The 25,512-nt window shown below is 47.2% G+C and overlaps 2 protein-coding genes and 1 long non-coding RNA gene across 4 annotated transcripts in view; 1 reads left to right on the top strand and 2 right to left on the bottom strand.

Annotated features, from left to right (window-relative positions):
• Window positions 1–5,443, bottom strand: part of USP22 (ubiquitin specific peptidase 22) — a 180,406-nt gene extending 174,963 nt beyond the window's left edge. For both annotated transcript variants that reach the window (XM_090024813.1, XM_090024814.1), the window contains exon 1: window positions 4,940–5,443. In XM_090024813.1, the coding sequence (XP_089880939.1) occupies window positions 4,940–5,065 (126 nt within the window). In that variant the 5' untranslated portion in view covers window positions 5,066–5,443. The remainder of the gene's footprint in view (window positions 1–4,939) is intronic.
• An 8,354-nt stretch (window positions 5,444–13,797) lies between these two features.
• LOC149855064 (uncharacterized) overlaps window positions 13,798–25,512 on the bottom strand; it is a 13,873-nt gene continuing 2,158 nt past the window's right edge. Inside the window, exon 3 of the long non-coding RNA XR_016438648.1 lies at window positions 13,798–18,906. This is a non-coding gene — a long non-coding RNA (uncharacterized LOC149855064). The remainder of the gene's footprint in view (window positions 18,907–25,512) is intronic.
• The window catches only part of DHRS7B (dehydrogenase/reductase 7B), a 25,905-nt gene continuing 20,396 nt past the window's right edge, over window positions 20,004–25,512 (top strand). Inside the window, exon 1 of the mRNA XM_090023587.1 lies at window positions 20,004–20,305. Within this exon, the coding sequence (XP_089879713.1) occupies window positions 20,175–20,305 (131 nt within the window). The 5' untranslated portion in view covers window positions 20,004–20,174. The remainder of the gene's footprint in view (window positions 20,306–25,512) is intronic.

The raw sequence follows: 25,512 nt of genomic DNA, 5'->3' as shown, positions 1-25,512 counted from the left end.
GACAGCCCATAGCACAAATACTGGTCCCACGCATCCCATGCACTGCTGGAATATAGACAATAGCAGGGAAAGAGAGGTAAGTTTTTTAAATCCAGGCTTGTTCCCATTCATACCCATCACACATTTGCAATACCATACCTTAGTGTAAGCATTTTAAGAAGAAAATAGGCTGAAAATTTCCATTAGTTCTAAGACAGTCTTTGAAGGAGGGTGGATCAGCCTGGAAGATGTTCCTGGTCCATCTGTTGCTGCAAATTAAAGAAGTTGAGGTTGCCAGGGTGCCACTCGCTCTTACCACGTTGCCCTCCAACTGTTTGCAGGGAGAGAGGGGTAAGATGCTCCAACTGGCACCTCATGAAATGTTCCTTGAGCTCCACTGACAGCACAGCCTTGGAGTTAATATGAAGTTACCACTTGAACAAGAACTTAACAGAAATCAAATTCAAATTGTGAACTACAGTATTTATCGCTGAAAACATACAGCACTTGCACTCCAGTACATATATGAAACTGGTTCTGTTCCTAACCTTAGAGGGGAAAAAAAAAAAATATATCCTTCTAGCTATAAGTACTGAGAGGAAGAGTAAAATCAAGTGTGTTCTAAATTAGGTCTGTGGTCTAGAAACCTAACATTGGAGTATGTATGTGCAAAGAAGTCTTCTGCAAGAGGTTTCACTTACAATGCTTCTACCTATTTAAAAGCTTTTACTAGTTTAAGATGTATGTAGGAAAGGAGCCAGTAAGAGTTCTTTAACAGGAGAAACATTCCAAGTCCACCCCTTGTAAGTAAAAGGATATAGCCCCTAACTAGGACTGTGCTGGTCTACCAGGCCAAGTGTGTAGTAGTGGTGCATTATAACACAGAGAGGACCCTTGGTATAACATGACTGTGGCGCAGCACATGGCTCCAGGTTTACTTTGTACTATGCACTTACTGGCCCAGAAATAAAAGTCAGTTGCCATCATCTTGGAGCATAGTAAAGGGTTGGGAGATGCAGGGAGAATGATGGGGAGGGGGCGGGGGAAAGAGTATACCTGCAAAACCCAAGAATCCTGCCAAAGGAGTTGAACAGCAGGTCCTTAAATGGTGAAGGTCTCTACTTGCCTACCAACTCTTAAAGATCTAGGTGCATAATTAAATCATGCACTACAGAGAGATTGACATCCACTACCCTCAAGAGAGATTCTCAGTACTGAAGACTAGGATTTTATTACTCAAGTGTGTAACCTCATTCAACCCACTGGATGCACAGTTTGAAAATTCAAGTCCAAACTTATGCTTAGACCATTTAGAAATTTAATTTTAATTTGAACAATAAACTATACTCTTGCTTTCTGGGTCTAGTCTCATAATCTGTTTTCATACAGGGTTCACAACACTCAAAAGTAAAAATTGTAGACAGTAAAGATTCCAAAGACCTCTGGGATGACACTAAGTCTTATGAACATCTACCCTCGCTTTTATGTAGCACCACATGCTAATGTAGGGAGCAGATTTTAAAAAATCCCTAACATTCCACTCAGGTGAAAATGTGTGAATGTTCATGTTTAAATTCACTGGGAGACATGCAAGTCCCATAGATGTAAATAGCAAAGCCTATGCTGACTTCAGTAAGGCCAGGCTTTCATTCAGTCATAGTGGGTGAAGAGTCATTTAACTGCATTTGTTTATGCACCATTTAACAGCAGCCTAAAGATCCTGCTGCACCAGTGGTCTCCAAACTTCACTGGCCCATGGGCAACAATACTGAGCAAGCAACACACCATAAGCAACTCCATACTTCTTCTCCCTGTCAAGCCGAAGAAACACACACGTCAAAAGCAGAATTTTTTGTGGCCACAAGCAGCATCAGAAGGTCTCAGAGGCAACATGGTGCCCCCAAGGCACAAATTCAGCACCACAGTGCTATGCACATTTCAACAGAAGGGAATCTGCTTTTCCTCTTCCATTCATGGAACCTAGGCTCAACTACAATTTTCAGAGCTCTTACTGAATTACTACTAGCCAGTGTTAATTACAGTCAAGTCAAGAGACACCAGTTTTAAAGACCAGGAACTAAGATGCATCAGACTGCCAGGCTGTCCCTTCTACATTTAACTGACGACATGTGATAAAACATTCATCCCACTCACCATGGCTTCCTCAGGAATTGTCTGTCTTTGGATCCTTCCCTACTCCTTTTTCTGCATGCATCAGTCTCAGACCAGAGTTGGGTCTCATCTTCAGCAGGGTTCAGCCACCATCATATCAAGAAAAACCTGATGCATTTGTATGAATGGAAAACCCTAGCACAAAGGAGGTACAATAGTGTAAAACAAACTTGTGCTGCTGCAGTTTACTCCGGGTAAGATGTAGTGATCCAAGCTGCAGCTAAGTACCAGGGATCCATACCTATACTAAGGTTTTTGCCATGGTGCAACTGCATGTTATACCACTGGTTAAAACCCCCCTGTACAAAGGTTCAGAGCTGTACGAATGTTTTAGAGGCCTGTAGATAAGAAGCCCACTTGATGTATCAATCAGTTATAACTGATAAAACTCCATGTATAATAATAGCCTTTGCTCATTTCCGATTAAAAATATAACCGGAAAATACTCAGATTTAGAAAGCTACATCTTTAGAATCCTAAAAATATATCATATAAGAGAGAGTGCTGCGGATTAAAAACTGAAGACGACATATAGATGCAAATCTGTAGGGAAAGAGAAAGAAAAAGAAAGAATAGATTGGAAACAAACAGCAAGAAGCAAACAGTGTTGAAATGGTCTTTCAAAGCATAATGCAGTAAGCAGTAGAAGCAACCAAGTAAAGCAGCAGAAATGGACAGTTTCTGCCCCCTGCAGTTTCTATTGCTATCTCGATTTTTAAGACTCAGCCCTTGAAAAAGACACAGAACATCAATGTCCTAGAAATCTAAAGACCAAATGTGACCGTTCCACTATCACCAGATAGCCAACTGTGCAGCATAACGTGTGCAGCTGGGCTCTTTTGACCAAGAATGGCTTTAGTCACTGAATTTTCCTATTACCGTCCAATTGGAGTTTGGAGCAATCTCTATAAGGACAAACAAGTCACATTTCTTGATGTATATTTCTCTCTGCTATATGCTCACTGCCTGGATACAAGGAAACTGAGATACACTTTCTAAAAGTTGTTATTATTTTTAATCTACCTCAACCAACTGACCAGGACTAATAATGAAAAGTCTCATCCACAGAGAGAGATTTTTAAACATCAGAACTGTGCCCCACACAGAGCCCTGGACTGCAGAACAACACAGAACTGTTTGCTAGTTGTTAAGCCGTAAGAAGACTTTCCGACAAAACACTACTAGTAACATTTAAGGTGTCAAAAATGTACAGCAAGTACCCAGCCGAGAGAGAAAAACCAAGAATTGGCAAAGAAACGTGACATGGGTGGGTGGGGCACAACCGCGGCTGAGGCCATTCAGCTCCATGTAGATAAAACTATTAGCATCAGTCTCCAAATTTGAACAATAAAGCAAAAAGAAGAGATAATTTCATTAAAAAAAAAGTCCAAGTGGTACATACCCAAGTATTAGAAGAAGGTGAAATGACTATTGGTGACTGTGCATTCAGTCAGGTTATGCAATTAAAGTCAGCAAGTCAGATACCAGCCTCACCAGTCAACAGGGCCAAGATTTCACCCTGTATTTCCACACATTTCACATGGACTAAAATCCAACAACTTCCAGACCGATCTATTGGTACCCATTAAAATGCTGATTTTTTAGTTTCTTAAAGAATCAATGAAATATTGATTATTTCCTTCAGAAGGCAGAAGAACTGTCCCTTTGAACTCATCTCCTTTATAAACCAGCCACACGAGGAGCAAAAGAGGAAAAGGAAAGAGAGTCATTAAAAGATGTGGGTGGAAAAAATATGGCACGCTACTGGACGAAGACTTCCAACTTGCACTCAAGCAGTGACGTGCAGAACACTATAGCCTGCAGGGAAAAAAAATACTGTACTCCTGGAGCTTATCACAGCTCCCCAATAAATGACGCTAATTTTTAAAAGTATTCACTAAAAGGTACAAGGATGTGGGGTCAACCTACAGAGGCAAAAAGCGTGTCAATGCCCCAGGAACAGTACAAGTTTGGGAATAGACGAGATCACATCATGAGGCAAAACTAATTTTTACCCTCCAGCAATGGAGCACACCAGTTACTAGTCGGGCACGGCCTTCCCACCTCGCTGGGGGTCGGGCACGGCCTTCCCACCCCGCCTTTGCTTTTTGGGCTTTCACTAGACATAACTAAAGTCCCAGGCTCCTCCGCCTGCCCCCCTCCACGCAAGTCCCATCCCACATATTAAGTTGTGTTTCGGCCTCTTTTCTCCCCCATGAAACCCACCACTGTGGCACGAGAGAAAGCAAGCCCAGTACTGAACGCTTCAAAGGATCAGAAATCCCAAATACACCCGCGGTCTTATTTTAGGACGGCCAGACTAGGAAGCGAGGAACCGGCTTTAAACCTCCGTTTCCTCGTGTGCTCCCTCGACCGTTTCTTTTCAAAGAAAAATCTGGCAAGTGGAAGACGGCGCATGAGTCAGACGACTTCTTCCCGTCGCCCAGCCGGGGCCCAGCCCAGGACCCGGCTCCCCACGCCCCCCCCGGCCACTACCTGTGCGATGCCCACACTTCCCCCTCACAGCGAGGCCAGAAACCTGCAAAGTCATTTTGAAGTCAGAAGTGGCAGGCGGCAAGGGGAGCGCAGGTCGTCTTGCAGGGGGGTGGGGGGGGAGAAAAAATAAATAGATCAATGGATGTTTTTGGAGACACCCCCCCTTCCACAACTGGGGCAAGGATGTGGATGAAGGCGCCGGGTGTCCACAGAGGGGCAGGATCAGCACTGGCCGCCCCTTCCCCACACGCACCATCCCCGCCGCCGCCCCGCCCGGCCCGGCCCGGGGTACCTTGGCTTTCCTGGTCTCGGCCGAGCCGCTCCACACGAAGCACTGGTAGATCGCCCGCAGGTTCTGCTTCCAGTTCTCCACCTTGAAGCCGGTCACATGGCAGCACCCGGCCGCCGGCGGACTCATGTCAGACCCCCCACATCAATCCGGGCCGCCTCAGCCGCCGCCTCAGCGGCCCCCGGGCGGGCGCGGCGGCTCCCCCGGCGCCGAACAAAGCCCGGGGCCGAGCCGGGCCGGGCCGGGCCGCACAAAGATGGGGCTGGGGAGGCGCCGCCGCCTCTACCTCATGGAGGCCGGCGGGCGCGGGGGGCCTGGCGGCGGGGGGGAGGGGGCGCCTCTTGTCCTCCGCCCGGCCGCCGCCGCCGCTCCCCCGGCCGGCCGCCGCGCTGCGCCTGTCTCTTTAAATCGCCCCCCCCCCTCCGCGGTGTTTAATGGTCCTCGCTGCGAACTCAACCTAGCCCGCCAGGCCCGGAGTGGGACAGACCAACGAGCAGCGCGGGGGGGGGCGGCCGCGCCGCCATTGGGGAAGGGAGGAGCACGCCCATTGGCCGGCGGCTTGTCACTCCGGCGCCGCCACCGCCCCGCCCCCTCTCGCGGCTCATTGGTGGCGGGGCGTGGGGATGGGCAGCGCGGGGCGCCAAACAGTGGGGAGGGGGCGGGAGATGCGGGGAGAGGCGCGCGGTGCTATGGGCGGAGACGGCTGCCACTCTGGATTGGCTGTGAGGGAGGGGGAGGGCAGGCGGGCCCACCCACAGCAGCAGGCTAAGGTGTGGGGGTAGAGCTGCTGTCACATCCGCTTGTCCCTGCAGCTTCTCTGTTACCCCAGTGATTTCCTGCCAGGGGGGCGGGGGCTGCTACTGCCTCCTGCCCCCTCCCCTCCAGCCAGGGCCACAGTGCACTGCCGCCCCCAGCACACCACCGCAGTGTACCGCGCCCTCCCTGGGAGGGTCCCTCCAGGACCTCCCACCTGGGGGCACCCCGCCCCAGCTTGGCACGAAACACACCTTCCCCCATGGCTCTCATGCGGGGGTTGGGCTGGAGCCGTGTTGGGTGTTTTTCCCCTCCGAGCCGCAGGCCTGTCCCTACAGGCCCCTGGGGCCTTGGCAAAGCCAGGTGAAACTCGGAGGTACCAGGCGGATGGCAGCTCATTCTGGGGACTGCTGTGAATGGTTTCCGACTGCAAAGCACCCCAATACAACCAAATGGGGCGTTGTTTTGACCGGTGAATGAGTTCAGGGAAATGAGAAGTCTGAGGAAGGATGCAAATATTTGAGGCTACACTCTGTTCTTTAGCTGTACTGCACTACGGAGCTAACAGCAATAGGGAAGAGAAACTAGGAGGAAACGGACAGGCTGTTTACAAAGGTTTCTCAAAAGGCAGCGGTAGGAGGCTGCTTCAGATGGCCCGTGCTGCAAAGAACCAGACTTTTCATCTTCCCATAGCAATAAGAGAAGTGATAAAGCAGAGCTGTACAGCACTGAGTTTGTTAGTCTCGTTTAATGTACGCTATTAAGAACTTCCTGCTGGCACCCTGAGCAGAGACCTCGGCTGAAAGTGCTGTATCTGTTTTTGTCAATGAGAACTGATTCTATTCTCAGGTCTCTTGCTACAGCTCATTCAAATCAGAGAGAGTGGTGACTGTGTTTCCAAGGGTAGAATAATGTCCTAAATTACCTGGAGCTGCTACTGTTTGGGAAAAGAAAGAGAAATGATTGTGTAGAAACTGCTGAACACTTAAGTCTGTTCTGCATATTTGCAAATTATTTGCATAGAACCATAACCTTCTGTTTTAAAATAATTGTGGGATTGAATTCTAATGAAAAGTTGAATGTAGACGGCCCCAGTGAATACATGTTTCGCTGCAGGCTGGCAGCAGGTCGAACTACCCACACATTGCCCTGGCAACACATCTGTGATCTGGGGGTGACTTCCTAGGGTTAAAACAGCTGCAGATCAGTCTCCACGGATGGTGTAATTCCTTGTTTCTCCGCTGATATGTCTTATTCTAAACAGTGTTTAAGGATAATGGTTTCTTGAGCCAAACAGAGGTTGCTTACGCACAAGTATCTTCCAAGAAGAGTAACCAGGAAACTAGAGGTTTGCACGGGTCAGTACTATCAGGCCTGTTTTTGCCCCTTGTGCATGAAGGGGCTGGGGTTGGCTAGCACACCTGATTGTAATGCAGTGCTCCACAAGGGTCTGTCTAGGTGGGTAGGAGTGAGGACAAGTCCTTCCTTTGACCCTTTGTAACGTATGTAGTGTTTGTCTAGCACTAGAAGGCCAGCACTGTGGGAATGCAAGCTTCGTACTTCTGTTTAAAGAGGTAACAAGAATTGCTGCTGAGTGTGCTGCTCCCCCATTGCCCTCCCCCTGTGGAGGAGTGTTTGCTTCTGTATTACGCAAATATGCTGTTCCAACCATGGTTGCTTGGGTGCTACACCACTGAAACCACCCACTCCCCCTAAATACATCACAGATGTGATGAGCCATAACTAGTCTTGCAATGAGCTTTGTGTGGGTAGACCCCTGTATCTGTGAGGCACCCTGTTGATTCCAATAAAAATAATTCAATGTTAAGATATTTCACCAAAATACCATATGGCTTGCCATGTTATCACATTCTTTGTGTCCGAGATGGTCACTTATAAATGTAATGAACAATAAGGAAGAAGCCAGTGTACTGACTAACCCTTCCTGTTTTCTCCCAGGCTGTTCCTCATGCCTGGAAAGAGCTCCTGGTAAACACCTGCAAAGCTTCCATATTGTCCTCCTTCAAACCCAACACTGCCATGTCACCTACAAAAAAATGAGGGCAATGCCTAAATATGCTCTCGATATTTCCTTGTATTCCTTGATTTGTGTGGATCCACCAGTTGTCTTCTGCCTTAAAGTTGGACAGTGAGCCTTTTGGAGCAGGGACTGTCTTTTCATTTGTGTCTTCGTTCTTTCATTCTCTTGTACATTGGTTAGCATAGTGGGGTCCAAATGTGAACTAAAATAAAGCCCTTTCAGATAGGGTGAAGATGCCCCAGGATTCATTCCATGAAAAGAGACAGTGAGAAAAGACTGTGTATGCACTCACTAATGACCCATCCTCCTGTTAACAATAATTGCCATAAATTTCAATTGTAACAAAACCACAACAAGTGTACAGCAGATGTATCTGAAAGAGATATCTCACCTAAGAAATGTCATAAGCTGTTTTTAATAATAATGATCTTAAGATCTACCAAATCTTTAATAAAGACAAAGGAACTGAAATATAGATCCTGTACATTTACTAATCCAACAACTCTTTTATCTCCTCAAAAGAAAATGCAAGCACACTATGATGGCACTGAGACATCATCTGTGAAGAAGTAAATCAGTGATAAAGCCAAGTTCTCTTAGATCTTTCTCATCCATCTTCAAAAGAGCCATCAAAGAAAGTTACCAATTAGTTTTAATTCAGAAACCAATCATCAAATCCCTAGTAGTCTCTGACAACCTGCCTCCTCCCCATAGCCTTAAAACTAGTTAAACTTCTCCCCTTGTTCTCATTACTGTGAATTAAACCAGCACATTACCTGTGATCATTTGGAAACAAACTACATGTTGTAAACAGCATGCTCACTGGTAGAAGCGTATGTGTCACATTATCTCATCAGTAGCTGTTTCTCTCATCTATCTTCATATGAAGGCAGCCCAGTGACTGCAATAAAGTTTTTGCTCCTGACAGTAAGTGCTCCAAGAGGAACAAGGAACTGCTGTGTGTTGGTAACAAAGCACATTTCTAGAGAAAGGTAGTGAAACTCACTCATGTAAATAGGAGTATCTGCTTTGAGGCTAGAGATGAACAAGCTCAATAATTTGCCAAATAGTTTGAACATCAGCCATACTTGTGTAAGCTCAAAACTTTTGAAAGATATCTAGGCTATTCAGATGTGCAGCCACCCATCCCTTAGTCTGCTCTGTCAGCAGCAAACCAAAGCTAAGGGAACTCTCACTGCTTCTGGCCCTGCCCTGACTGGCCCAGTCTAGCACTGCCAGGCAGGCATCAGCCTTTATGGAAGAAGGGGCACCACCTTGCCCTGAATCCCTCCTCTCCCCAAGTCTTTAGAGGGCACCTGGAAACTCACTAGTAGATCCTGCATTCACATGAGGTCTCACTCATATTGATCTTTCCAGCATGGTTTGCAACATCTCAGCTGCAAACTGCTTCATTAATTTTTACACAAAGGTAGCAAGGAAACCAAGTTCTGAGTTTCTGCATTCAACTGCCACTGTTTGTTTGTGTGGCACAGTGGTTAGATTAGTTGTCTGCTGCAAAAGATTTATGGCTATCCAGACATGAAGGCTAGGACAGAGACCCATCCAGTCAGCTACTCCTTACCCCTGTGAGAGCCAGATGGGAGCAAGCATCCATTAAACAGAAGAGAGAAGGCAAGACCACTTAGAAGGTAGCTCAGGAGGATGGAGGCCAGTGCAAATCTAATCCATGGTCAGTACTGATTGTACTGAGTGGGCTGAAAATCTTCCAATTAAATAAATACTTCAGTATTAATATAATCCAAATCTAAGCAGAGCAGTATTTGCCCATTCCTATTCAATGCTGGAACAACCCAGTGTTGCTAATCTCAGGATTTTCTCCATGGCTTCTATATCAAAACAGGAAGATTAGGATAAAAAAAAAAACTTCTGCCTATAAAATATGCAACTGTCTCCCTGAGGGTTAGGATGCAGAAGCCCACATCTGTTCAGTGGCTTATAGGTTTGGAAATTTCCATCAAGACTTCCAAGGCCCCTTTTCAGCAGAGTCACTGGTATTGTGTTGTTTGTAAGGTAGCATGATGTAGAAGCAACTGAACTGCAAGTCTATGAATGCAGTACTTTCTTTCGGAGACAGGGATAGCACATTCCCCTCTATGCCTCAACATTTTTCAGTGCTCCTCTCTGAGCAGGTTAAGACTTTTCCAAAATGAAATACATTCTCTTGAGCTCAGAGACAGTTAAAACACTTAACTCTTTCTGTTCTCTGAAGCCCATCTTGGGCAAAGTGACTCTGGGGTGCTCAACCTGAGAGTTACAGCAACCTGATTTTAATTGGTGCTGGCTACCCATGGCTCCAATTTATGTGAATGGAAACTGAGACTACTTGGCACCTCTGCAATTCAGGTATCAAAAAACTGGGACATTCAAAATCATTGGATGCTAAAATGTTGGCCTTAATTTTCAGGTGAGCTTTTTTGGGTAGAAGTGATATCTTTTATTAGACCAACTGAATAGTTGAAAGATATCACATCTACCCAAAGAAGCTTGCCTAACTATGTCCTTGGACCAACACGGCTATAATCAAAAGGCCTTAATTTCCAACTCTTTTCTGGAAGCTTATTCTCCACAAAGAGTCAACTGCCACCAGCCCTGGTAATGTGATGTGGTCAGCCACTAAAGCCAGGTCATAATGAAAATCTACCCCAACATAAAAAAGAATGATTCTTGTGACTTGCTGAGGTTGAGCGTTTGCTCAACAACGGCTGCTGCCGCAGCCTAAACCAAAAGCTAGAAGGGAGCAGTGGGTCATGGAGTCCCCAGCCTCTGTGCTTTTCATTTTGGGACCACATCAAAATCTTTGCAGTGAAGTACACAAGTTTCCAATGCAACAAGTGCTGTTCGGTTGTTACAGCCCACGCAGCAAAGGTGGCAAAACACAGCAAAATAGCAGTCAAAACAAAATAAGGGAAGAAAATAGTGACGTAGGCTTGTCACAGCAATTGTCAAATCACAACCTCCTTATTACAGATGCACACCAGGGTTTACCAGCTTGCTTTCCTTTAACTTGCACTTAGCATAGCTTGGGAATCTTCCTACAACGTAACTGTTGGTGCAGCAGTGAGCTTGGGAAAGGATTGGTCTCTGGGGGCAAGAAACAGCATCGATCCCTCTTGGTTCTGCTAGAGGAATTTTTCATTCAAAAGCACGGAAGATTATGCTAATTGGCACTCGCCCCTGAATTATGTTGGAATATAAACATTGATACTAGCTAAATGCCCTGCAAACATGCAGCAAAATCTCCCTCCTGAGAGCCACCGGTGTTACATGATATCTCAGCTGGGAAGAGGCACCGTTCTTCCATGTGGGAAGAAAAGCAACCGAATTCTCTAACTGTGCCATCCCAGGAGGCACTTGAGGGCTTTGCTGATCAGTCAGGAACGTGAAACAACAAGACCTGGTTTCTCTCAGAGACACGTTTTCCATTTTGTGTGGCCACGGTTTCCTCGCACAAATGCTCAGTTCTCTTTTTCAGAGGGAACTTAACCCTTTTCCCGGGAGTCCAAGCATTTGAACAGCATCAAGGCCTCCTCACTGAAAAACTAACAGAGGTTGAGAAACTAGTGCAGTGAAGCCTTTTAAGCACGATCCTATGAGATGCCAAGCAGTTGGGTCCTCAAGGTAACTTCCGCAGGGGCTCGAACTGTGCACTGGCAGGGGGTTAGAGACCTTGGCACCTGACAAGTTCAAGGCCTTTGCACTTGACTACAGAAAAGCAAGGCTGAGAAAATAAAGTCATGAATACTGTTAGAAATGTACTGCCATAAGGTGATGCTACCCCACAGATCACCTGTCATCATACACCATTTTACAGCTGCCGGCATGATCAGAGGAGACACCGGAGCTGCAGCTCCCTCACTATATATAGGAAGGAGCTGACACCTCACCCCAGCTCCTGGGCTTTGGATCTTCCCAGTCTTCTTTGGCTCTCCAGAATCTGGATAAGGCACACTGAACAGCCTCACTAGACTTTTAATTTATTTATGATGTCCCTGGTGGCTGGTGGATGTTTATTGTGATCAAAGCAGTTCTTTTTAATGCAAGGGATAGGCACTCAGGTTACTGGGTTGGGGGAAAGGTCTCAAGACTTTAATAATGTTAGATAAATAAGCAGGTACTTGTAATAACTTGGTCACGTAGGGATTCCCTACAAGCATCAGTTATCTTATGCAGCCACCATAGCTAAGGGGAAAAAAGACACACATCTTCATGCAGCCATATGACAAACAGGACTAGCTAGTACTCTGGTTTCCACAGGCTGCACCCAGGATCCTATATCTGGGAATCGCACATGCTTTACAATGGTTCTGACAGCAGTGAGCAGACAGAATGAGCCAGTGAACAAGCCCAATGTAGCAAACACATGAGGTCCATTGGAAGAATAAGAGACTTTTCTGGGCCCTCAGGGCCTACAAAGCCTGTGGCTGTGCTCCCTCTTTCCAACTGGAAGGGCTATGAACAACAGAACAAATCACAGCTTTTCAGATCTGTAACTGGGTGGCTCAGGCATGAGGGTGCTCCAGTGTGGGGAGAGCTAAGAGGCACACCCCAGCCAGCCGCATCAGTGTCTACATACGCAGTACTGGGGGGTAAAAAAACTGCACAGTGGGATAATACTTGTACTTACAAGTACTACCTTGCTGCAGAGCTAATTAGTTTCCTGTGGCCTAATAGGGCTGCATGTGTAGACATGAGATGTTTACTGCAGAGATCATTAGTCTACTCCGTAGTAAACATCTCATAACTCAACCCAGAGCCTTTGGGATATTATGCCAGGCACTGGTACTGAGATACCAAGTGACAGGTGTGTTAGGAATGCCAAAGATAGATCCATAGTTTCACAGTTGGTCGGGTCGGAAGGGACCTGAGCAGATCATCAAGTCCGACCCCCTGCCATGGCAGGAAAGAGTACTGGGGTCAAATGACCCCAGCAAGGTGTACATCTCACCTCCTCTTAAAGACCCCCAGGGTAGGAGCCAGCACCACTTCTCTTGGAAGTTGGTTCCAGATCCTAGCCGCCCTGACTGTGAAGTAGCGCCTCCTGATATGTAGCCTGAATCTGCCCTCTGCCAGCTTGTGACTGTTATTCCTGGTCACTCCTGGCAGTGCTCGGGGGAACAGGGACTTCCCCAATCCCTGCTGGTCCCCCCTGACTAGTTTGTAACAGGCCACTAGATCCCCCTCAGGCTTCTCTTGTAGAGGCTGAACAGGTTCAGGTCCCGTCGCCTCTCCTCGTAGGGTCTGCCCTGTTGCCCCCCCGATCATGCGAGTGGCCTCCTCTGGACCCTCTCCATGTTGTCCACTTCCCTCCTGAAGTGTGGCGCCCAGAACTGATCCAATCAGAGCAAACCTGCTGCCTGATCCTGGAAGGGGCTGAACCTTTCAACCCTCAGCAACTGTCCTTCACCTGGTATTCTGAAGACACTCAGCAGCTCAGAGGATGGGGGCCTTGGTGCAGCTGTTTTGTTAGCTCCATGCCAGACTGTTCACCTGCTGCTGAGCTCAGTAAGCTTTTACTAGTCCCAGCTGTAGCCTCTTCTGTAAATTAACGAGTTTTGTCTGCCTGCTGATCCATCAGCAGAGTGCTTGAGGGCCACTGGATTCATATTGGAGGTTTCCACCTGGTTCTGTCCAAGTACAAAAGGGCCAAGGAGTTGATTTAAAAAATATTAACATGGTGAGCACTGGGCACAGTCCCGCATACCTGCACAAGCCCCAGTACCAGTCATCAGGGCCTCCTTCCTGCTGTTACAGGGTGAAATCCAGTCCCTAGTTGAACTCAGTGTGAATTTTGCCATGGGCTGAAACAAGGCCAAAACTTCATCCTTGGTATTAATAAAGACATTACCCTCAAGATAATACTCCATCAGGCAGCTTCCACTGCACATACTGTGTGGTTCACCTCATTAGATCCTGACGGTGATCCAGGGTTTGTGGCTAACTTGATGGAAGAATTCAAAAGCCGGGTTCTTAGCAGTCTGCTTGTCTTGAAGAGGGGGGCCTTCCACTGTCACAAACAGTGCTGGTATTTGTCTGTGTAGGAGGCAGCTGTTGGCAAAGACATCAGTGGATCCCCTTTCCCAGAGACTGCCAAAAGCACCCATCTCCCCTGGAAATCATTATCCCATAAAACCTACTTGTAAGTGTGAACCTGGCACAGGCTGTGCTCTTCCAGCACCTCCTGGGAAGCACCATAGTCCAGTGCACCTTATATTTTCCAGGCCAGTGGAAGTCTCTTTTGTTAGGTTATGAGCCAACAACTCTCCAACCCAATGCCTTCTCTGACTGCAGCAATCCAAGGCAATGCATCAAGCACCACACAGCTACCTGACATTATGTTTCCATGCAAAAAAAGCAATGGTCTTATTTTTACAGAGGCATAATGGAGGTGTATGAATTCTTCCATTGTCATATCCTAGTCAGCATGATGCACTGTTTTGCTCTGAAGTAGCTGAGTGAGGTTCTTTGCAGACAGGGACTTGCCTTGTAGTTTTTGGCAGCAAAGGCAAAGCCATAGTGACACTCAATCAGCATACAGGCAAACAAGTGCAGTGGAAGGGAGGGATGCTCAAGACAGCGAAATGCCTCTCCTGCCTGGGGAGAGTGTGATAGTAGCGGGTGTGCATGTGGCCTGCTTCTCTGGGCCCTGAGCAGCTCTGTATCATATTGCACACCTGTGCAAAGCTGGCCTGTGCCCCCACCCCAGGGAAACACAACCAGAATCAGCCTCCGGAATCTGATGAGCCTTAATTCCCAGTATTTAAATAATGAGCTTTTCACATGTACAAAAACAACCCTCATTTTCTGGATTAATGAAGGAAGCTGGTTCCACCACACAAGGCCATTACCAAGCTGCTAATGTGCTGCTGATTTCACTGCCTGCAACTGAGCACAGTGCTGTGGGCTCCCGGGAGGGCAGGGGGGTGAGACTCTAGGGCAAATGAGGAAGGCAGGAGGGGCCTCACTGGCAGCTCAAGGCTTTGTGGTTTTATTGGAAGGGCTGGCAGGGGGTTCTTTGTGGCTGCTAAATTGCCATGTGGCCTGCACAGAGGCTAAATAACTCAAACGATCCTAAGGGGTCAGTAATCCTAAGGGCACCCACAGAAGCTTTGTGGTGCAGCAAAGCACTTCAGGGCTGGGCCTGTCGCATTTGGGGCCACTGCCCCAGCCAGGGACTGTGGTCACCTTCCTTCCTTTCAGCTCACCAGTTGATGGCAGACAGGTCCTGAGAGGGTGTAGGAGGGGCTCATTTCCTTTCTCTCGCTGGCCAGCTCTGACATAGCAAGTTTGGTAAAAACAACCCCCAATTCTTTGTTCTTGGCAATACTTGGAGCCCCAGCACTAGTTGGAGGGTGGGAGGGCCTGAAGACCCCCATTCTGTGGCCTCAAAACCCAGGCCATAGCATATGGATGGCTTGGTACTAACAGTACCTTTCCTTTGCCTCTCACCAGGACTGATCTGGGTACTGTCCTAGGCCCTGATCCTGACAACTATTTTGCAGAAGCAGACCCAAAGGTCCACACTGAGTCCCACTGAAACCTATGAGACTCCACATGGGGCCACGGGGATCTGACTGTGCAGAATGATTTGAAATCTATCCCCTGAACCAAACATCAGGCCAGGTGGCTTCCCAGGCTCCAGAAGAATTGGGAACTGAGTGATGCCCCCAGCTTTTACAGGAGTTCCTCTGCCAATCCCCCTTCCTTTGGCTTTCTTGGCCTTTCCTTTTGCTCTGTGCCCTTTGCTCGGACTCCTGTTCCCTTCCTTGAGCATGTTCTTTGCACATGCACCCTGCCCTATTAGCAATTCCTGCCTGCTGGATCTGTCTTAATAAAGGTACTCCATGCAGATGCTGTCCTAATACCAGTCCCTCATCCTGTCCCAGCAAACCCCTTTGCTCTCACGCCACTACATTTTCCAATCAGTGTTCTCACTTTCCTCCCTACCTCCTTCACAGGGAACCCCCTTAAAGCCCACAGCCTCAAGGCTGGGAAGGCTCTAGACATACCTGGAGCAGGCACTTGCCTAGAGTTTAGGTAAACCACGCTCATTAAGTGCCCAGCACTGACAGCCCCATGTGCTTAACAAGCCTTGTTTCCAGCATGACTAGGGCTCTGGGATCAGCAGCCATGAAGCTGACTTGCGCTTCTGTCATTTTTCAAGGCTTCTAATAGCAGCCCTTTGACAGCTGCTTCCCTTACACTGTTTTGGGCCCAGTTAGATGGGGTACAAAGATACGCAGCAGGCAAAGGGCTGAAAGATGTAATGCAATCAGGTGGTTTCTGCACTCAACCAGTAGATAACCAGAGTCTATTACAACATATCCAAAAGGCAACACATTGGGAAGTAGGTTTTGCCATACTGTTAAGGATAGTACGCATTTACCTGCTATTCACGTTAGTGGAGTATCTGGTATTCAAGCTATCACCTCCCAGCTGTCTCTTCCCAATTCAGACTCCCACTCCTGGACTTCACCCAATCAGTTCACACAGCCAATTCTTGCAGCTTGTCAGAGAACAGGGGCCTTCTGGGACCTTCTGATTCCACGAGCAGTGTCCCCCAAAGGCCTTTGCCGCTCTTTGGCCAGAACCACAGGGGAAGAACCCCATCTGTGATCCTGGCTGCTTCAGTAGCATGGCAGTCTCCATCCATCAGTAACAAGACAGCATTTTTTGAATGTTAGGAATCATATAGTACAAGGCTGAGCATCCCTGCTTAGGTGGTTCTCACCCACCTAGTTTCTTACAGTGAATCACAGTGCTGTCCACTTTCACCAAAGCACGTTACATCCACCACTGAGTCTGAATTCCTATTAGGCCTCTGCAGAACACACCAGGAATTACAAGCTAACCATGCTGGTTTACAGGGGAAATCCTTACACACCATGCTAAATTAAGAAAACTTTAAAAGAAGCTCCATCACCCCAGTTAATGCTTAAATGTGGTGATGTTAAAGGATGTCAGTCCTCAAGACTGGACAGGCCAACAGTATCTATATTCAAAAACATCAGTCCTCTTTGAAGTGCGTGAAATCATACCAGGACCTGGTGTTAAGCTGTAAAACCATGTCACCTAGGAGTGGCAGCAACTAGAGAAGAGAGGGCAATTGGCACTGATAATATAAAGGCCTGCAACGCATAATGAAAATAAGACTTCGTACTTAATATACATGGATATCTTGAACTCCTCAACTTCAAAGGGCAGCAGAGATGTTACCTGCCAACACTCTTGTGAGGCTGCTTGTCTGACGCTAATTTTACAGAGAAAGCAAGATCAGGGCAGAGGGTCCATGAGTTGTGCCTGAAGTCAGAGGCAGAGCCAAAATTAAAGTTCAGGAATTTGAATATTTGGGGCCAGATTTTCAGAAGCTACAATATGAGGTGTCTCCCTTTCAGAGATGGTGGGGCAGATCAACGGGATGCCAATGAAGCTCTGGCCATTCCCACTTGCTGAAGCTCTATGCCTGCCCTCACGTGGACTTACAGGGACAGCAGAACTGACAGGGAGTTCAGGGCAGAGGTCTCAAACTGGCCACTCAAGACCACTGATAGATGCCTCTTTTGAAAATTTGGATCCTGATTCCACTTCTGTGACACCAGAGGCTGCTCAGGAAGTTACATCAGGGGAATTTGGCTGTTTGTAGAAGCAACCAAGAAACCATTCAAACAATGCGGTTACAAAAAATGGAATCTCTACAACTAAACAACTGAAGTGACTTTGAAAAAAACAAATCAAATCCTACTTTGAAGCGATGCTTAATGTAAATGAATCACTTATTAGACAATGCAACAATCAGCTGCTATTCAAACAATATGAGAGGATCAGCAGAGAAGAGCCGTGAGCTGGAGGGAGCCCTGCAGGAAATACTACGGGATTGGGACTAGCTTCTCTGTCTGTGCTGCCATTGTTGCCTGACAATGTCTTGCTAATAAATGTCCAAAATCATCTTGGTTAATAAACTTTGTCATCTTTTTCCAATCACAGAACAAATGGATAGAACCAGTGACCTTTGGAATGGAGCAGAAATCCTAGCTTGGATGAGGTGGAACCTTGCCTATTGAAGCCACAGTTTGCAGAGGTACGAGAGAGTCTGGAAGCCTGATTCCCAGCTGGAAATTTCAGGTTCTGAGGAATCACTGAGTGCACAGGTGTGCTGTAAATCCAGTGGCAAAATTCTTGGCTTCTGGTGGAAATCTGTGAAATTCTACCATAGCTTCAGATGTATTTAAAACGTCAACTGCATCCTGGATTCAGTATTTAAGGGAGCAATACAGTCAGCGCAGGAGCTCCCGTGTTATTTATTTTTAAGTCCATTGACTTTATTCCAGGCAGTCCCTGCATGGTCACTTTTCAACATGTCACTGTTGTACTGACAATGGCTAATGGCACCTCAGGATTGAGTGGGGAGGCTGGAATTGGATTAGAAGATGTTTGAGGCTTTCAGCACTGGGAAAGGAGTGTGAGCCAGTTTGGAGGGCAAGCTCTCAGCAGAGGCGTCTAGTTGAATGGAACAACAGTGAAAGTGTTAACCACATAAGCATTAATTTGTTCCCTTTCTGTTTCAGAAGTAATAACCCACAGGGACAAGGAAGGCAGTTTAAACCTCTCAGACATGCTATTTCCCACCTGAGTTGGCCAAGAGCATACAGCACTGCACTCATTGTGCTCCTGTCACCTTTCTTGGCCATCTTTACCATGAGGAGGGCGAGATACTTTTTCAACAAAAGGAGATTCTGGAGCAGAAATCTGCAACAAGGGCTGAATTCTGTGGCAAACTCAGTGGCTACAGAATAGGTGGAGTCCTAGCCCAAGCTCTATAAACTCATTAAACTTTACTGCACTCTCTATAAAATCATTTTAATAGTTCAAAAATATGCCAGTGCAGAGAGCTTGATACTGCACCACAATCCTCAGGTCTCACTGAGACAAAAACCTCATCAAACAATGCCTGACGTGGCCCAATTTTGACTAAGCCTTGGTGCCACGTGAAAGCTCTTTGATGGTTCTCATATAATATGAATGTGGGCGGGGAGGGAAGGTCCTCCATTCACCGATCTCTGATGGACAATGGTCCACATCACAGAAACACATTAGTCCCATTGGCTTTAAGTGGCAATCCTTTGGCAGTCTCTAGTAGAAGATGAAGATCCTAGGGAGCCTTTTGAAAAGAGAACAATGTTAATTAGTATAATTAGTACTATTATACTAAGCCATGATTATGAGAGTAGTATTAATAATATCATACCAGTATATAGCATGAGGATGTTAATCTACCACAGGGAAACCTGGGGAAGGAACCACCTTAATTAGGCCCCCTTCTTGTTTTACTACCTTGCTCCAAAGTACCCCAAAATGCACCTAGTAAAATCCTGCTTCTCCCTGCTCTGGTAAGGAAATTATTTTTGTTGGTCCCTTGAGTTGTTGCTTAAGGCAGGTTTCACTGTAATTACATACCTCACAGCAGTGCAGGGAGACTTAATTAAGAGACTTACTGTAGGTGCATTGTCAGACAGAAACAATGCAGCTCTTTTGGCTAAGGCACCTGGTCTGATTGTGATGGGCATGTTAACTAGATAATTAAAGTTGGAAAAGTACCTTATGATCATCATGCAACAAACAGCCAGGACACAGCATACAGGGTTTATTCAGAACCCCTGGCCTCCATTAGGAAGCTCGCATTTTGAAAAGTCTTGCTGTCCCCATCAGGAGACATGCTGCAAGATTGTATTTTGGTAGAAGAGTGTGACTCACCAGCTTCAAACTGTGACATTTCATTCCTGAACTATTCTCGGAGCGGCTGGCTCCACAAGGCAGGGAGAGGTGGGGAAGGGGTAGGGAGAGAAAGAGAGCCAGACTGAAAACTGAGAACTACTCATTCTCTCCTCCACAGGTATGTGGCTTTCATGTTCACCACCATGTAATTTGGTAAATACCACGGGGAGGAGAAACAGAAAATCCTGTTTCATAAAATCTGTATGAGCCAGGGCTAAAAAATAAGTCACTCTTAGGCAGAATGCAGTTTGGCTTGATCTCTGAACCCCAAGGAAGAAAGCAAGGAAACTTGCTGCTCTCCAAAATTCAGATGCTGCAACTCTGGGCTCCCTTTTCAGCGTCCCCACATGATGCAGATGCAATACTTAGTCCTCAGCTGCATCCAGCTGATGCCATGCGAAGTCAGGGAGGGAGGAAAGTGCTCTCTGAGCCTAGGGGAAGTTCTATGCGTCATCCGGCAAGGCTTCAGTGTAAGCATGGTGTCACAGTCATAAACAGCATGCTGCATGTGAGCTTGGTGCTTCGCAGCAGTGTGGGCTGGTCATCACTGTCACCAGCTCCATGCCAGTAGCATATTGGTGACATGGGCATCATCCCTCCTGACCTCAAACTCTATGAATCAGTGAGTCCCAGGGCACACAGACGTGCTTGTTCATGCTTGTAAGGCGCTCAGGTCCCGCAGCTGTGGACAAATGCAGCACCATTGCCACGGGTACACAGCAGGTTTGCAGCACAGATGGATCAGCAATACACCAGGTCACTGGGACAGCAGCTGCAGGCACCAGGTGAGTGGCATGAGCTTGTCTGTGTGGAGGCAATTTCACTCCTGCATGTCACAGGAGAAACTTCGGAGCAGTCTTGAATGGGGCCTGGCAAGGTGGTTCTATACTGTGTCTAGTACCCCAGGCCCGGTGGGGCAGGGGACCTGGCATATGTTGGAGATCGCTGTCACCAAGGATGACGGCACGACCCCACACACTGCCTCCCGCTGTACAGCCAGCCAGCCAGGCAGGGATTTCATTCAGCCCCAGATTCCTGCATAAAAGAGAATGCTGTTTTTGTGGCGGTTTCTAGACAGCCCATCTCCAGAGCTCTGTATGGCAGTGTCTGTCCCATCCCACCCCTTACCTGACAGAAGCCTTACTGAAAGCCGTGCTCATTCAAAGCAGCAGACTGAGCCTGGCTGCTCCGAATGATGCGGTATGTAGGAGCCTCATCAATGACCTTGGGTAGGTAATCAGTGCCTGAATACAAAAGATGGATATAAAAGGACCAGCCCCCTCTTTTACAGTCTCCTGCTCTGGGAGGGAAACACGATGACTTGTTAAATAAGTGGTTCTGTCAGGGCTGAGGCTTTTTTGTTTTTTTTAACTTCCCAAAACGTCCTTCAGCAGCAGAGAAGGGGGTGGGGATTTGCTCTTTGAAGCCATTTCCTTGTGGGAATAGGAAACACGGAAAGAATTCAATTCCCCACCACAGCCAAACACCACTGATACATGCTTCAAAAAAACCTGAGACTGAAAGGCAGGCTGGCTGGTGGGCGTGGGTGGCTGCTAATTTACAGCAGCATCAGATTATGTCTGTCCACTATCTAGCATCAATAAGTGTCCTCCCGGCATGTTAGAACAGAGAAGGGAAAGGGGGAGGAAGAGAGACAAGAGGAAGGGAAATCGGGAAAGGCTGAACAGAAAGGAGTTGCGGCAGTTCAAATCTTTGATCAAAAGTGCCATCAAGCGGAGAAGCAGGGCACTGCAGTTTAACCTGCCCTTGGTGAGGTTGCTGCATACACAGCAAATGAAATCTGGCTTTCTAGCGTCTCTCAGAGGGTTTACACCACGGCTGAGTCCCCGCAAAACCCAACAGCTATACCAACGCAGCAGCTTCTCAGAGATGAGAAAAACATGCGTAATAAGTGAATACAAATCTTTATCGATACCGTAAGATGCCAGTACCTTCTACTGGAGAAGCACAAAACACCTTAAAAACAATAAGGGATTAGGCATCAGCTCCATTTAGGAAGTGGGGAAACTCAGGAAGAGAGACAGTGGCTGAGTGACCTGCCCAAGGTCACACAGGAAGTGTGAGGCAGATCCGGGAATAGAACCCCAGAGATGCTGAGTCCTGAACAATACCTCATTCTTTCTCTCTTTTGATTTAAGAGGGTTTCTTAACCCTTTAGGATCCTGCTAGAGAATACTCTCTAAATACCTCCTCCACTGAGATGAGACTGCCAAGGACAATAACAGAAGTGGGAAGGATGGTATTTCTATAGCTCCAGAGGGGTGTGCAATGCCTTCCAGGCATAGCTCTTTCTCTATAGTTGGTTTCATAATCTAACGCAGAGGGTTAGTGAGCCACAGAAATGCATGCAGTTTGGTTTGCTTACATGTGACATTGCTGAATCAACAAGAGCAGCATCCTATTAAGGTGGACCCAGCATCCTACACAGCATCCCCAAGTGGGACCCTTGGCAATTGCAGCACCTAGTCTTAGTGCTTGGGAAATGTGGGCCTTGACTTCTCTGCATGCCTGTCTCTCCCTCCCTGTGGTGGCAATAGCACTGCTTCTCGGGGCTGCTGAGCAGCTAAATTCAAATATTTACCAAGTGCTTGGAGATCCTCAGCTGAAAGGTGCAAGAGGAAATAAAAACACCTCATCCCTGACCTTGACTTTGGAGTCAGCAGCAGAATGTGGGTTTGCAGAAAGGGAACATGGCAGGAACACAACCCAGCAGAAGCCCTGTTGCCTTCCCTTGTCCACTGTCCAGTAAAGGGGCTGCAAAAAACTAATAAAATAATTCTGGAATGAGTAGCTCAGAAACCAATCACTTTAAAAGGAGAACAAGACAGAGACACAGTCCATAGCTGCAGAATTCATAACAGTCACAGAGGAACAGACCTAACAAAAAAGCTGTGCAGGAAAATCTGTAATGGCTGCAGCTGGGGAGGGGAGTTCTTCAGTCACAGCTCCTGAATCAAGCAGATCCTGCCTTAGTTCCAAACCCGACTGGCCCTTGGGAGCAGTCTCAGGACATCCTGGGTGGCTCCACTGTCCTGGAGAGGCACCATGCACACTTTTGCTCAGGGCAGGGCTGCAGGAGCGAGGAGATGAGGAAGGCATCCAGAGGCTGACAGTTCCACCAGGTCCATGGACTGAATTCTTCTCATTCCATCTTTCTCCCCCCACCAGCTGCTTCTGAATTCCTTTTTCATCCATTCATTCCCATAAGGCCAAGCTATGCAGGCAGAGGGGAGGAGAGCCTCTGTCTTACATCAGAGGCTGTGATTAGAGATGTTCTTCTCACATCCCAGCCCTTTCAAGTTTTACATTTTTTAGCTTAAGGCACCACAAACACTGGAGCTTTCAGGCCAGACTCAGTCAAGACCCCTTTCCCAGGGGAAGACTTTTGGGCAGGGCTGGACCACAGCTGCTTATAGGAACAGTCTCATGCTCTTTGGGAAGGCTGCCAAGACATTTATTAAGGCAGAAGCCATATCTTATGCTCCTGCTAAAAGGGACACAGGAAAAAAAAAGATGACTAAGAGACTGGAAGAAGCAGAGCACAAAATTACTGTGCCAGAGAGTCAGGTTAAAAGGCTGTCTCTCAAGGCTCAGTGATGCTTGCAATGGTTTAGACATCATCAGACTGATTACAACTAGTGCCTTGCTCCAAAAAACAGAGAAATGGGACTGCTCTTTTATTTTTATTGACACCTTCTCTCAGGATAGGGGGAAGAAGTTTGCTAGTGAAGCACTGAAAGGCTAGAAGAATTCCAGCTCTTCACGATTCTGGAGGGTCTAAGGATCCAAAACACAATAATCAAAATTACCTGGGGAGTTCTTTTAAAAGAAGAACCTAAGACTTGCTGCCAAATTACAGCCATGTGTTCCCCAAGATAGAAATCCTGGTTACAAGGGCTGAAGGCTCCACACCTCTGGAGCGCAGTATCAGTATATTCCACCAGAGATGAGTTTAGCCTGATTCAGTGTTCATCCCTGAACAACTGATTCAGTGAAATCAATGGCCTTGTGTATTACTGTATTTCATTGAGGTTCCATCTCTAACTAAACACCATCTAAATGCAGCCTTTAATCCTTGGAACGTTACCGCAAAAGCCACCATAAGGCAGATCCAGATGGCAACGGTGCCTCCAGGGGCTACTGGGTTTCAGACTGACTTTGCCAAGCACCTGGAGAGAAGGGAGGCGGTGGTGCAGTGGTGACTATTGCCAATTCAGGGAAGTAGGCAGGCATCTGTAATACAAGTTACCATGGGAGACTGGAAGTAATTAACTTTCAGACAGATGCTCACCAGCTTCTGGAAACGGACCTGGAGTAAGAATGGCTGCTGCCAATCCTGCCTTGGCTTGGTGGGAAAGATGGATTAGAGATGCATCTTTGCCAGCCCTGTATTTCGGAGCCTGTAACAGGCATTGCTTCCAGTGCTGTTACCAGGAGATACAATGGGGTTGTTCTGCTGAAAAGTTGGTTTGCCATTTCATGTGTATACGATCCTTGTTATGCTACTCATTGTTTTCTTTCATCTTGAGGAGAGAGGTATCCATCACTGAGTCAGGAAAGCAGGAGGTCTCATTAGATAAGTAGGGCCATACAGTGTAGGATCAATCTTAGTTTCTTTCCTCCGGAGTTTCACTTCTTTAGTAATGGCAGACAACCCCTAAGTGAAACCCACATCACCAGTGCATCTGCTTGGTCAGTAGGCAGGAAGAGAACAAAGTCATCATATGTAATCTACCTTTCAAACAGCTGTGGCCAAGAGTCTCTGTCTCCCTGTTGTTCATAGGGATACACCCCTACGATTAGCAGCGTTGCCTCTGTATGGCGCCAGCATGTCCTAACAGTCTGTGCAGATGATATACTTGCCTCAGTACAACTCAGGCAAACCAGAAGTTCATAGGCCCATTTGATCTCACAGGTCCAGAGAGGAGAAATGGAGACTTGGGAGGGAAATGCTTCCAAAAATGTTGCAATTTAACATTTGTTTTAAAACCTAAGTCCAATATGGTGCTATTGATTGTGAAGGATCAATGATTCCCACTCAGGGAACAAAGATAGGCAAACTGAGCAACAAGGTTTTCCTCTCTGCCAACATACCTCAAACCTACTCTGCCACTCTTGTTACTCCAGTTCTGGGCTCCCCCACAGCGGCCAATGACCAGCAGTCCCCTTCCCTACTCCATCCAGCTCCAGGAAGCAGCCCAGTCCTTCTCTGCAGTACACCCTTTCATGTGGGCCCCAGATGTCCCCAAACCGCTCTGCCTATGCATCTCACTCCAACATGCAGCAATGGATTTTTAAGAGAATTTTGGAAAAAGTCCCAGCCCAGCAGCTGTGGAGACAGGAAGCTGCTGTCAGGTCACAGGCTGAGTATGTAAAGGGGAGTCTCACCCAACACGAGGTAACATACCTGCTCCCTGACAGAGTCCCCATCTCCTTGGCACTGGGGTTAACCACAATGTACAGCCCCTTCCCCTTGGGATTGCACAGAGACCCCCCCCAAATTAATTTCCTGCAGTGCAGCCATATGATCACCTTGGCCTGGCCTGGATTCCAGTGCTGGTCTATTGCTGGAAAGCTCCACAGCCCATTAGCAAGCCTGGGACTGTAACTGCCTCAGCCGGGAGGTGGCAGCCCTAGAGACAATCCTGTATTCTCAGCCTCATCTCATCGAGGGCTGCTCTGTGAGGAACCAGCTTGAGCATACTGAGAAACCCTTCTGTTAGCCCTGAATGAGATGCCAGACCAAGTTCCGCTTCTTTCTGTTTAACAGGAACATTCCACCTATGATTCCCACAATCTCCAATGTGTACACATACACATGCACACACACAGTTGCACATACACATGCACATACACACAGAGTAAAGGAGCATTCACACCAAAGCCAAAGCAAGAAGAAATTTCCAAATGAATCTTGACCACTGCAAACAGATGAATTTCACAATCCTTAGGGCCACTAATTTACTTTCAA

This window comes from Crocodylus siamensis, chromosome 12 (assembly GCF_052110815.1).
Source record: "Crocodylus siamensis isolate JL-2025a chromosome 12, ASM5211081v1, whole genome shotgun sequence".
Lineage (NCBI taxonomy): Eukaryota > Metazoa > Chordata > Crocodylia > Crocodylidae > Crocodylus > Crocodylus siamensis.
This window is presented reverse-complemented; position numbering and strand designations above follow the sequence as displayed.